The sequence below is a fragment of the Mobula birostris genome, chromosome 5, assembly GCF_030028105.1.
Source record: "Mobula birostris isolate sMobBir1 chromosome 5, sMobBir1.hap1, whole genome shotgun sequence".
NCBI classification, from domain to species: domain Eukaryota; kingdom Metazoa; phylum Chordata; class Chondrichthyes; order Myliobatiformes; family Myliobatidae; genus Mobula; species Mobula birostris.
The window spans coordinates 135,245,412-135,258,469 of NC_092374.1; the positions used below are offsets into that span (position 1 = coordinate 135,245,412).

A 13,058-nucleotide genomic window follows, 5' to 3' on the forward strand; every position below is an offset into this window, starting at 1 on the left:
GAACAGTTGTGGGCTGAACGCACAGCCCTCGGGAGTGCCACTGCTGAACATGATGGAGCTAAAGATGTTTCTGCCAACATGGACTGACTGTGACCTTTCTGTCAAGAAGCCCAGGATCCAATTACAGAGAGAGATGTTGAGACCCAGTGAGGACAGTTTACCCACTAACTTCTGAGGAATTATCATATTAAACACCGAGCTGAAGTTGATAAATGGCATCTTGGCATATGAGCACCATTTCCAGGTGGAACAGGACGGAGTAGACTGCAGAGGCAATAGCATCATCAATGGACTGATTTGAGTGATAAGTGAACTGGAAAGGTCCAATATAGCAATAAAATAGTTTTTAATGTGATCCACAATCAGCTGCTCAAAGCACTTCAGTTTTGTTAAGGTTAGCGCCACTGGATGTTAGTCGATGAGGCTCGTTACTGTTGCTCTATTGGGCACTGAGATGGTAGTGGCTGCCTTGAAGCCAGGGCACAGTGGACTGTTCCAGAGAGATGTTGAAGATATTTGTTAGAACCTATGTTTACCGGATTGCACAATCCCTCAGCACCCATCCAGGTATGTTATTAGGCCCCACAGCTTTATGTGGGTTGACCTTGGCTAAGGTTTTCCTCACTCAGCTGTGTCCAGACAGAGTGCCTGCTCCTTGAGTGGGGGGGGGGGGGTGGAGAGGGCAGATTGTTCCATGCATCAAACTGAGTCTAAAAGACATTCAGCCTGTCAGGAAGAGAAGCGTCACTGTCATTGATATGCAGGATGGACCTCTATTCCGTTACAGTCTGAATGTCCTGCTACATGGTGCCGCATGCCTTCAGTGTCACAGAAATGGCTGTATATTCTCTTGTTCAGTTAGGACCCAAATTTCTCTTTTCAATTTTCTACTGACTCTTTCGTATTGACTTTACTGTGTGTCACAGTTTTCCATTTGCTTCCTCACTTGTTCAGTTAACACGCAAATTTGCTCTTTAGGTCTTTCACTGTCTTTATCATGCTAACTTTTATAACTGAACATGTTCTCTCCTTCTTAGTTGTGATAAGGCTGCTAGCTGTTTTCTTCATTCTCTCAGCCATTCTCTGGATCTTACCCTGTGCCCTTTTAATATCATCTAGCAGCCAAATTCCATTAGACTCAGCACTGATTTCTTTCCAGTTGGAATACTTCATTTAGGTAAAATCTCAAACCCTCACTCATCTGTTCACACATAACAACCAACAGTTCCACTCCTCCTTTTCCTGCAGTAGGTTTCTTCTCTAATTTGCCCATGACTTTGAATCCTCTCATACTTCAAGTGTAGATATAGAATAATTGTTCACTTACTGGGGTTGTATAGCCTAAAACAAAGGAGTCTGTAGTCAAAATCAATAAATTGCACAAGTGAAATTCAAATGCTTTACACCAAATCATCACATTAATAGACTATTCTCAGACAAAAAGTGCTGTTTAACTTCACTTAAAAAAGAACAGAGAGGAGGAGAAGATTGCTGAGCTTTAACTTCACTCTTAGACTTCCTTTAAATAGTGTGTTGAGACGAGAACTTGCTGTTTCTCTGATGATTAGGAAACTAAGGAGGAAGGTCTTTCCTCCTGATTAATGTACATACTGGAACTTCCTGTCTTATCTGGGATTCTTCCCATGCTTAATCTCATCTATCTTCTTCCTGATGCTAAGCTGTTAAATCTGGAGATGTTGTCCAGAAAGTCCTTCAGGAGTCACGAATGATGTGCAAACTTGTGGTTACAGCTACTGATTAGATATTTATCATGGTACATGGCAGCCTGTACTAGCAAGCTAGGCGAGTAAAGAAAAGTAACAAAGGAAGTAAAGCACAAGCTTTCCTTTTATACTGCAAACCAGTATGGACCAATTTAGATAAGTATTCGTGAACATGTACTGATTGATTCACAGACAAAGAAACTATGAAAGTATAGAACCAAATAAACTCCAAGTTTATAAACAGGAATGTACAAACTTATAAGGAAAGCCAAAACTGCAACGAAAAACACAATAAAAATAAAAATCTTGACCCTAATCCAAAAATACTTACTTAAATAAATAGACATCCGTTAGTCTCATAAGACCATGGATTTGCCCCTTGGAAGGTTTCCATTTGCAGGTCTGGGCAAGGTTGTATGGAAGACCGGCAGTTGCCTATGCTACAAGTCTCCCCTCTCCACGCCACCGATGTTGTCCAAGGGAAGGGCATTAAGACCCATACATCATGGCACCGGTGTCGTTGCAGAGCAATATGTGGTTAAGTGCCTTGCTCAAGGACACAGTATGCTGCCCTAGCCAAAGCTCGAGCTAGCGACCTTCAGATCACTAGACAAACGCCTTAACCACTTGGCCATGCGCCAACACAATACTTACTTAAAAGGGCTAAAAATGAAGGACGAGAGGACTTAGGAATGGGACTAGCTAAACTGGTCTTCCATAGAAATGGCATTACTTGTGAGCAACAGTAACCCTCCTGCCCAACTTGTGGTGCTGAACTAATTAAATTGGTAATTAAATGCTTAACTAAGCTATTCCCTTCTATACCATACCCTCTATTCTCTGCACAATCATGTGCGTATCTAAGAACCGCTTAAATGTCACTTCCATGTTTGCCTCCAGCACCATCCACAGCAGCTCATTCCAGAAACCCACCACTCTCTGTGCAAAAAGCCTGTCCTGCACTCCACCTTTGAACTTGCCCCCTCTCGCATTAGATGCATGTCCTCTAGTGTTACCATACAGCCTTAGGAAAAAAGTATCAGCTGTCCAGTCTACCTATGTTCTCATAATGTTATAATGTCACCACTCAGCCCCTGCCACTGCAGAGAGAACCACACAAGTTTGGCTAACCTCTCCTTATAGCACATGCCATTTAATTCAGGAAGCATCCTACAAACCTCTTCTGACCCCTGCAAAAGTCGTCATGTCCTTCCTGGTGACCAGAATTGAATGCAATTCTCCAGATTTGTCCAAACTAGTGTTTTCTAAAGCTGCAACATAGCTTCCAGACTTTTGAACTTTAGTGCCATAAGAAATAAAGGCAAGCATGCCATACTCCTCCTTTCCTACCCTGTTAGCCAGTGCAACCACTTTCAGGGAGTTGGTTATGTAATGATTTTCATTAGTTTTGATCTGGTTGGTTATTTCAAATGTTAATAATTTTTTAAGTATTAATGTCTATTTTAGTACTTTTTTGAAAATCAACAAACTGCATATCCTGAAAAATCTCAAATAAAAACAAAGCATTAGAAACTCAGTAGGTCAAGCAACATCAGTAGAAAGAGAACAAAATAAATGAATCGTTATATACCATGAGAATCCAATCTTTTGTTTCTGGACACTTTAGAAACAAAAACTAATTAACTACTATCTTAGAACATGTAAAGCAGTTTTCTGAATACATGTTGTTGCAACTATGCTCAATGAGAAATAACTGGCTTTCATTACTTCACGTGATTTTCAATTTGCTGTGTTTCTGTAGCATGTATTTTGAAAATCAGCACTATAATATTTGTGGAACATTGATCTTGAACAAGCTTAATCACTTCATTTGATTGTCTGTGCTGCCAGATTGTTACAATTAAGCATTTCATTTGAGAACCCTTAATTCCTGAAAGTGTACTTTGTTAGAATCAGCTCTCAAATTCTAATTCGTATATTTTTTTAAACAGCTGAAAGCATGTCCTGTCAAGACACCAAAGAAGATTATAGAACCTCAATGTAAGATCTATTTATACAACTATGAAATATTTATGTATCAAAGATCTCTCTCTGTACCTCTAATCCTATCTATTATTTTTCCTATATCTTCCTCTTCCAGAACTGCAGCTGATCTCTCTCTCGTCCCCTGTTCACTTTGGCCTAATCCCTAGTTTCCTATTGCAAACCAATCCTACTTTCTTCCTCAGACTACTCTGCTCATTTCCTACAACCCACAGTCTTCCATGATTATTTTTGCTTCATTACATTCCTCTCCCTGACTAACTTATCCTGTTTATCTTTTCCCCGCCAATCTTCTGTCAATTATTTTTCTTAACTGATCATTCCTTTTAAAATGAACCCTTTTCACTTTCTCCTGAATTTACACACTCTGCCCAGTAGATTATCACAGCAGAGAACCATTTCTCACGTGCAGTACTTGTTATGCTATGCTCAGTGCATTACTTTCAGTGGAATATAGCAGCAGTCCCCAACCAAAAAACAAGCAAAGCATATGCTACCAGGCCGCGAGGAAACGATATGAGTCAGCTGCACCTTTCCTCGTTCCCTGTCATGCACTGTTGAACTTGAACATAGGGTTGCCAACTGTCCCGTATTTACCGGGACATCCTGTGTATTGGGCTAAATTGGTTTGTCCCATACGGGACTGCCCTTGTCCCGTATTTCCCCCGCTAAGGTAGAGCGTTCCTATGGAAACTTTCGTACTGAAATGGCGTAAAGCGAAGAAGCAATTACCATTAATTTATATGGGAAAAATTTTTGAGTGTTCCCATACCCAAAAAATAACCTACCAAATCATATCAAATAACACGCAAAACCTAACATAACACTAACATATAGTAAAGCAGAAATGATATGATAAATACACAGCCTATATAAAGTAGAAATAATGTATGTACAGTGTAGTCGGGAAGATTAAACCAAAACCAATTTGTGGGGAAAAAAACTGGCACATACGCGCATGCGCACGTCACATATGCACACATAGGTGCCCGTGCAAGGATTCATGGTCATGGTAGTCTTTCTTGGGGTAAACACAAGTGTCCCGTATTTGACTGCTACTTTTGTCCTATATTTGGGAGTGAGAAAGTTGGCAACCCTAACTGTAAAAGACATGTTGAGGTGAGTTTAACCCTACTTGAACATTGCCCTTGAAAATTTTCTTGTAAATTTCTAGAATAAATTAAAGAGGTATTAAGTGAAAATCAAAATCTGTAAATGCTGAAATTCTGAAGTAACATAGAACATAGAAGATGAGAACAGGAACAAACCATTTGCCTTTGATAGAACATTACACTACAGTACAGGCCCTTTGTCCCACCATGTTGTGCTGACCTTTTAACACACTCTTAAGGTCAATCTAACCCTTCCCTCCAATATAGCCCTCCATTTTTTCAATGATATATGTACCAACCTATCTAGTCCCTTGTATCTCTGCCTCTGCTACTATCCCTGGCAGTACCCCTAGGGTTATTCCCACTCCCTTTCTTTAGCAAAGGAATAATATTTGTTGTCTTCCAATCATGTGGTACTACTCCTGTGGCCAGTGAGGATGCAAAGACCATCATTAACGGTGCAACGATCTCTTGCCTCGCTTTCCATAGTAAGCTGGAATATATACTGTTTGGCCATAGACACTTATCTTTCCTAATGCTTTTCAGAGTTCCAATTCATCCTTGTTCTTAACCTCAACATGTTCTAGCATATCAGTGTGTTTTATGCTGTCCTCACAAACATCAAGGTCCTTCTCAGTTGTGAATACTGAAGCAAAATATTCACTAAGGACTTTACCAACCTCCTCAGACACCAGGTATACTTCCTCTTCTGTCCTGTCCCTGATCAGTTCTACCCTCACCCAGTCAGCCTCCTATTCTTCACTTACATGAAGAACGCCTTAGGGTTTCCTTTAATCCTCCTTGCCATAAACTTCTCATGCCCCCATCTAGTTCTCCTATGTCCATTCTTAAACCCTTTCCTGGTTGTCTTGTTACTCTCTAGAGCTGTCTGATCCTTGCTTCCTAAACATTAAGTATAATGTTGTTTCTAAATAAACTAATCCTTGCTACCAACACAATGTTCATATTCCTCCATTCTGTACAAATTCAAGTAGCGACCTAAGAAACTGTTAAATACCTCTATTGTATTACCATCCCTCGTAGCACATTCCAAGCACCTATCGCTCTCTGTGTGTAAAAAAAACAAACTTGACCTGCACACCTCCTTTGAACTTACCCTTTTTTACCACGAATACCTGCCTCTAGTATTAGACATTTGACACTAGGAAAATGATACTGGTTGTCTATCTATCTATGCCTCTCATTAATCTTATAATTAATATTATAATTAATCTCTCAGGTCTAAGTTTGTCTAACCTCTCCATATAGCATATAACCTTTAATCAATGTAGCATCCTGATAAACCACTTATGGACTCTCTCTAAAGCTTCCACATATTTCTTATAGTGCAGTACTCCAAACATAATACTCCAGGTGCAGCCTAACCAGAGTTCTACAAAGCTGTAAAATTACTTCCCGCTTCTTGAACTCAATGCCTTGACTAATAAAAGCAAGCATGCCATATGTTTCCCATACTATTAACTTGTGCAAACACTTTCAGCCAACTATAGACTTGGGCCCCAAGATCCCTCTGTACCTTGATGCTGTGTAGGATCATTAACTGTATGCTGACCCTTTACATTTGATCTGCTAAGGTGCAAAGCCTTATATTTGGCCAGATTAAAATCCATCTTCAGCTCTCCTTCCATAACTCCAACTCATCTATATCCCTCTGCATTCTTCAGCAATCTTATGTGCTATCCAGAATGCCACTAACCTTTACATCATCTGCAAATTTCATAACCCATCCATCCACGTTTTCATCCAAATTATATATATCACAATACTGGAGTCCCAGTATAGATCCTGTCAAACGCATGTAGTTACAGTCCTGCAGCTAGAATAAATCCCATCAGTGACCACCCTCTAATCAAGCCAGCTCTGAAACCAAATGCACAAGTCACATTGATCCCATGCATCTTAATCTTCTGGATGAGTTTACCGTAGACCAGGGACTTTATTAAATACCTTCATAAAATCCATGTAGAAAGCATTTACAGTTCTAACTTCAACAATGATCCTGGTCACCACCTCAATAAACTCAAGTATGTTTGGCATTCAAAATACTAGAGGAACTTAGCAGGCCAGGCAACATCTATGGAAAAGAGTAAACAGTCGATGTTTTGGGCTGAGGCGCTTCATCAGGACTGCAAAAAGGAGACGAGGTCAGAGTAAGGTGGGGGGGGGAGGAGAGGGAGAAGTACAAGGTAGTAGGTGTTAGGTGATATCGGTGCGGGGGGGGCTGAAATAAAGGGCTGAGAAGTCAATTGGTGAAAGAGATACAGGGCAGGAAAAGGGGGAATCTGATAGGAGAGGATAGAAGGCCATGGAAGAAAGGGAAGGGGGAGGAACACCAGGGGGAGGTGATGGGCAGGTAAGGAGATAAGGTGAGAGAGGGAAAAGTGGACGGGGAATGGTGAAGGGTGGGCAATTACCGGAAGTTTGAGAAATCAATTTTCATGCCATCAGGTTAGAGGCTATCCAGATGGAATATAAGGTTTTGCTTCTCCAACCTGAATGTGGCCTCATCGTGGCAGTAGAGGAGGCCATGGATTGGCGTGCCGGAATGGGAATGGGAAGTAAAATGAAAAATGGGTGGCCACCAGGAGATTCCATTTTTTCTGACAGAGCACAGGTGCTCAGCGAAGTGGTCTCCCGATCTACCTTGGATCTCACCGATGTACAGCAGGCCACACCGCGAGCAGATGACCTCAACAGACTCATATGTGAAGTGTTGCATCATCAGGAAGGACTATTTGGGACCCTGAATACACAGGAAGCCGTTTCGGGAGCACTGGATACAGTAGATGACCCCAACAGATGCACAGGTGAAGTGTTGCTTCACTTGGAAGGACTGTTTGGGGCCCTGAATAAAATACAGGAGGCCATACCAGGAGTATATCAGTGGGACCCGAAATAGGTTGGGAGACCATTTCGCTGAACACCTACCAGAAAAAGCAGGATCTCCCAAGTTGCCACCCTTTTCAATTTTACTTCCCATTTCCATTTTGACATGTTAGTCCGTGGCCTCCTGTACTGCCGCGATGAGGCCACACTCAGGTTGGAGGAGCAAGATCTTGTATTAACCTCCAACCAGATAGCATGAACATTGATTTCTCAAAGTTCTGTTTGTTGCTCTCTTCCCCCACCTCGATTCCATTTCCCTCTCTCACCTTATCTCCTTAACCGTCCATCACCTCCCTCTGGTGTCCCCCCTCCTCCCATTTCATCCATGGCCTTCTGTCCTCCCGTATCAGGTTCCCCCTTCTCCTGCCCTTTATCTTATTCATCAATCGACTTCCCAGCTCTTTACTTCACCCCTCCCCCTCTCCCAGTTTCACCTATTACCTACTACCTTGTATTTCTTCCTCTCCTGCCCCACCTTCTTACTCTGACCTCATCTTTTTTCTCCAGTGTTGTAGGGTCTTGGCCTGAAACTTTTGACTGCTCACACTTTTTCATAGATGCTGCCTGACCTGCTGAGTTCCTCCAGCATTTTGTGTGTATTATTTTGATTTCCAGCATCTGCAGATTTTCTCTTGTTTATGTTTGTCATTCATGACTTACTCCACATAAAGCTATGTTAAAAAGTCATATCCCTAAGGGTCTTCTCCAATAGATTACCTACCATGTTTCAGTTCAGAAAGCCTTCATCTAAAAGAAATACTCAATTTTGTGGTGTTCAGCTGAAGTTTTACGTAAGTCAAGAAGGGTTTAATGGGCAGTCAAACAACTGACAAATTTGTAAATCTCCGATATTTAACGCAAATTAAACAGAAGTTAATGTGGGTGGCACAGAAGCACCACTGCCTCACAACACCAGAGCCTTAGGTCAGATCTTGCACCTTGCACATTCTCCCTGCATGGATTTCAGCTGAGTGCTTCAGTTACTGTACCTCCCACATTTCAAAAACATTTGAGTTGCTGTATATTAATTGGTCACTGTAAATTGCCCCCTCCATGTGTGTAGCTGAATGCTAGAATCTGTGAGGATATGAAGTGAATGTGGGGAGAATAAATCAGGGATTAAAATGAGAATTAGTGTGAAATCGGTGTTTGATCATTGTTCAAGACTTGATTGGACAAGGTGCTTGTTTTCCAGCTGTATCTCTCAATGACAATGTATTTTTTTCTGAACTCACTGATTTTTAGAGTTGGCTGTCCATAATTTGATGCTTATCTTCAGCAAATTTCAAATTTGATATTTGTTCTGGCTCTAGTAGTACATTTCATGGAAGTGACGATACTAATAACTTAGAAGATAATAAGTCATGAGATAAGATTGTGTTGGTTACCTTGCTTCTAATTTCCATTATGAAAACTGTATGATGTTTCAGATGCACAGGTTGGATGGACTAATTCGGTGTTACTAATCCTCAAGAGTAATTGGAAAAAATACTTAAGTCACAATGGGAATTAGGAAAGCCGGAAGGGGCCATGAAAAGTCCTTAGCAAGTAGGATTAAAGAGAACCCAAGGCACCCTGAACATAAATCAAGAGCAAGAGAGTGACTGGAGAGTGGGTAGGTCCTCTCAAAGATGAAGGAGGGAACATGTGCTTGGAGCCAGAGTATGTATGTTCTCCTTGTAACCTGACTAATCAAGTGCCCATCAATCTCTGCATTAAGTATTCTCAATTGTTTGGCCTGCACAGCTGTTTGAGACAGATTCAGTACACTCTAGCTGAAGAAATACCTCCTCATCTTTGTTTTTAAATGGATGTCCTTCTATTCTGATGCTCAGCCCTCTGGTCCTACACTCACCCACTATAGGAAACATTCTGTCCATGTTCCTCTATCTAGACCTTTCAATATTCAATAGATTTCAATGAGATCCCCCCTCATTCTTCTAAACTCCATGTGAGTACAGTCCCAGAGCCATTAATTGCACTTCGTACATTCATCTTTTCATTTTTGGATTACTCTTGTGAACCTCCTATGGACCCTCTCCAATGCCAACATAGCTTTTCTTAGATAAGGGGCCCAAAACTGCTCACAATACTCAAAATGAATACTAACATTGCATTAGCATTCCTCACCACTGACTCAGCCTGCAAGTTGACCTTCAGGTATTCCTTCATGTTCAGAAAATAGTTTACGCTTTTGTTCCTTCTACCAAAGTGCACGACCCATATTCTGGGCACTGTATTCCATCTACCACTCCTTTTCCCATTCTCCAAATCTTAAGTCCTTCTGCAGTCTCATGCTTCCTCAACACCGCCTGTCCCTCCATCTAATTTCATATCGCTCTTGTGAAATTGCATCCCGGATTTCCTCACTTGCAGACCCCAGTCAGTTAGGATCGGCAAAAACATCTCCTCCACAATCTCTATCAGCACAGCTGCACCACAGGGATATGTACTTAGCCCCCTGTTCTAGTCGCTTTACCCCTATGACTGTGTGGCTAAGTACAGTTTCAACACCATATACAAGTTTGCTGATGATGCCACTGTTGTGGGCTGTATCAAAGGGGGTGATGAATCAGCATACAGGAGAGATTAAAAATTTGGCTGAGTGGTGTAATAACAACAACCTCTCACTCAGTGTCAATAAGACCAATGAACTGATTATAGACTTCAGGAGAGGGAAAGCAAACATCCATGAGCCAGTAATCATCAGAGGATCAGAGGTGGAGAGGGTCAATAACTTTAAATTCCTGGGTGCCACTATCTCAGAGGTTCTGTTCTGGACACATCATGTAAATGTAATTGCAAAGAAAGCACAACATCACCTCTACTTCTTTAGGAGTCTATGGAGATCTGGCATCTCATCAAAAACCTTGACAAACTTCTCTAGATTTGTAGTGGAAAGTGTATTGACTGGCTGCATTACAGCCTGGCATGGGAATACCTGCGCCCTTGAACAGAAAAACCGAAAAAAGGAAGTGGATTTGGCCCAGTATATCATGTGTAAAGCCTATACAGCCACTGAGCACATCTACATGAAATGTTGTCATAGAAAAGCAGCATCCATCATCAAAGGTCATCACCACCCAGACTGTGATCTTTTTTTCACTGCTGCCATCAGATAGAAGGTACAAGTGCCTCAGGGCTCACACCACCGGGTTCAAGAACAGTTGTTAACCCTCAACTATCAGACTCTTGAACAAAATGAATAACTACACTCATTCTATTTCTGGTGTTCTCACAACTAATGGTCTCACTTTAAGGACTCTTTATCCTGTTATTTCATGCTCTTTTTATTGCTATTTATTTATATTTGCATTTGCACATTTTGTTGTTCATCGATTCATTGTTCTATAGATTTGCTAACTATGCCCGCAGGCAAAAGAATATCAGGGTTGTATGTGGTGACATGTATGTACTTTGACAATAAATTTTACTTTGAACAAACTTGGCCAGAAAGCCATCAATTCTGTCATCCAAGTCATTAACATATACTGTAAAAAGAAACGATCCCAACTCCGACTGCGAGTCACCTACAACCAACCAGAAATGTCTCCCTTTATTCTCATTCTTTGCCTCCTGCCAATCAGCCAATCCTCTATCCATGCTAGTATCTTTCCTGTAATATCTTGGGCTCTTAACTTGTTAAGCAGCCACATGGTGGCACCTTGTCAAAGACCTTTTGAAAATCCAAGTACACAACATCAACCGATTCTCCTCTGTTATTTCCTCAAAAAATTCCAACAGATTTATCTTTGGTCTATTTGATCATGTGCCTCCAAATACCCTGAGACCTCATCCATAACAATCGACTTCAACATCTTCCCAACCATTGTACACAGGCTAACTGGCCTATAATTTCCTTTCTTCTGCTTTCCTCCTTTCTTAAAGAATGGAGTGAACCATGCTTCCATAATCTCTCCAGTCACCTCTTTCGGAACCCTGGGATGTAGTTCATCTGGTCCAGGTGACTTATCTACCTTCAGACCTTTCAGCTTCCCTAGCACCAGCTCCCTATTTATAGCAAATGCACTCACCTCTGCCTCCTGACACTCTCAAAATTCCAGCATAATGCAAGTGTCTTCCACGGTAAAGACGAATGTAAGATACTTATTTTGTCAGCTATTTCATTGTCTCCCATTGTTACCTCTCCAGCATTATTTTCCAGCAGTCTTGTGTCTCGTTTACTCTTTATAAATTTGAATAATACTTTTGGTACTCTCTTTGGCTAGTTTACCTTCATATTTCATCTTTTCTGTCCTTATGGCTTTTTTAGTTGCCTTCTGTTGATTTTTAAATACTTCCCAATCTTCTAACTTCCCATTAATCTTTTGCACTATTATATGCCGTCCCTTTTCCTCTTATGTTGTTTTTGACTTCCTTTGCCAGCCATGGATGCAGAAGCCTGCCTTTAGATTACTACTACTTTGTGCTCAATCTAGCCACTGCTGTTCTGCTGTCATTATGCTAGTGTGGACTTCCAATCAATTTTGGCCAGCTCCTCTCTCATGCCTATATAATTCCCCCTATTCTACTGATCCATCTGACTTTAGCTTCTCTCTCTCAAATTGCAGGCTTAAGTCTATCATATTATGATCACTGCCCCCTAAGGGTTTCTTTACCTAAGCACCCTAACTCAAATCTGGTTCATAACACAACACCTAATCCAGAATATTCTTTCCCATAGTGGGCTCAACCATAAGCTGTTCTAAAAAGCTGTCTCATAGACATTCTACAAGTTCTCTATCTTGGGATGCAGCACCAACTTGATTTTCTTAATCTGCCTTCATACTGAAATCCTCCATGACTATCCTAACATTGCTGTGTTGACATGCGTTTTATATTTCCCTTTGTAATTGGTAGCCGACATGCTGGCTACTATTTGGAAGCCTGTATATAACTCCCACCAGTGTCTTTTTATCCTTACAGTTTCTTAACTCTACCCACAAGGTAGATTCTACATCTTCCAATCCTATGTCCCCTCTTTCTAAGGATTTGATTTCATTTTTTTTCCAACAGAGCCATCCTACTCCCTTTACCTACTTGCATGTCCTTTCAATACAATGTGTGTCCTTGGATGCTAAGCTCTCAACTATGGTCTTCTTTCAGCTATAACTCAATGATGCCCAGAATTTCATTCTAGCCGATCTCTGACTGTACTACAAGATAATCTTACCTTCGTCCATATGTTCTGTGGATTCAAATATAACAGTTTCAGTCCTGTATGTTTTTTATTTTGCCCCCATCATACACTGGAACTCATCCACTGACTGCTGTTTTGCTTTTATCTGCCTGTCCTTGCTCATAGTCTCAT

At 41.1% G+C, this 13,058-nt stretch overlaps 1 protein-coding gene across 1 annotated transcript in view; it reads left to right on the forward strand.

Annotated features, from left to right (window-relative positions):
• The window catches only part of LOC140197333 (cilium assembly protein DZIP1-like), a 173,696-nt gene that overhangs the window by 83,642 nt on the left and 76,996 nt on the right, over positions 1 to 13,058 (forward strand). Inside the window, exon 8 of the mRNA XM_072257288.1 lies at positions 3,677 to 3,725. Within this exon, the coding sequence (XP_072113389.1) occupies positions 3,677 to 3,725 (49 nt within the window). The remainder of the gene's footprint in view (positions 1 to 3,676; positions 3,726 to 13,058) is intronic.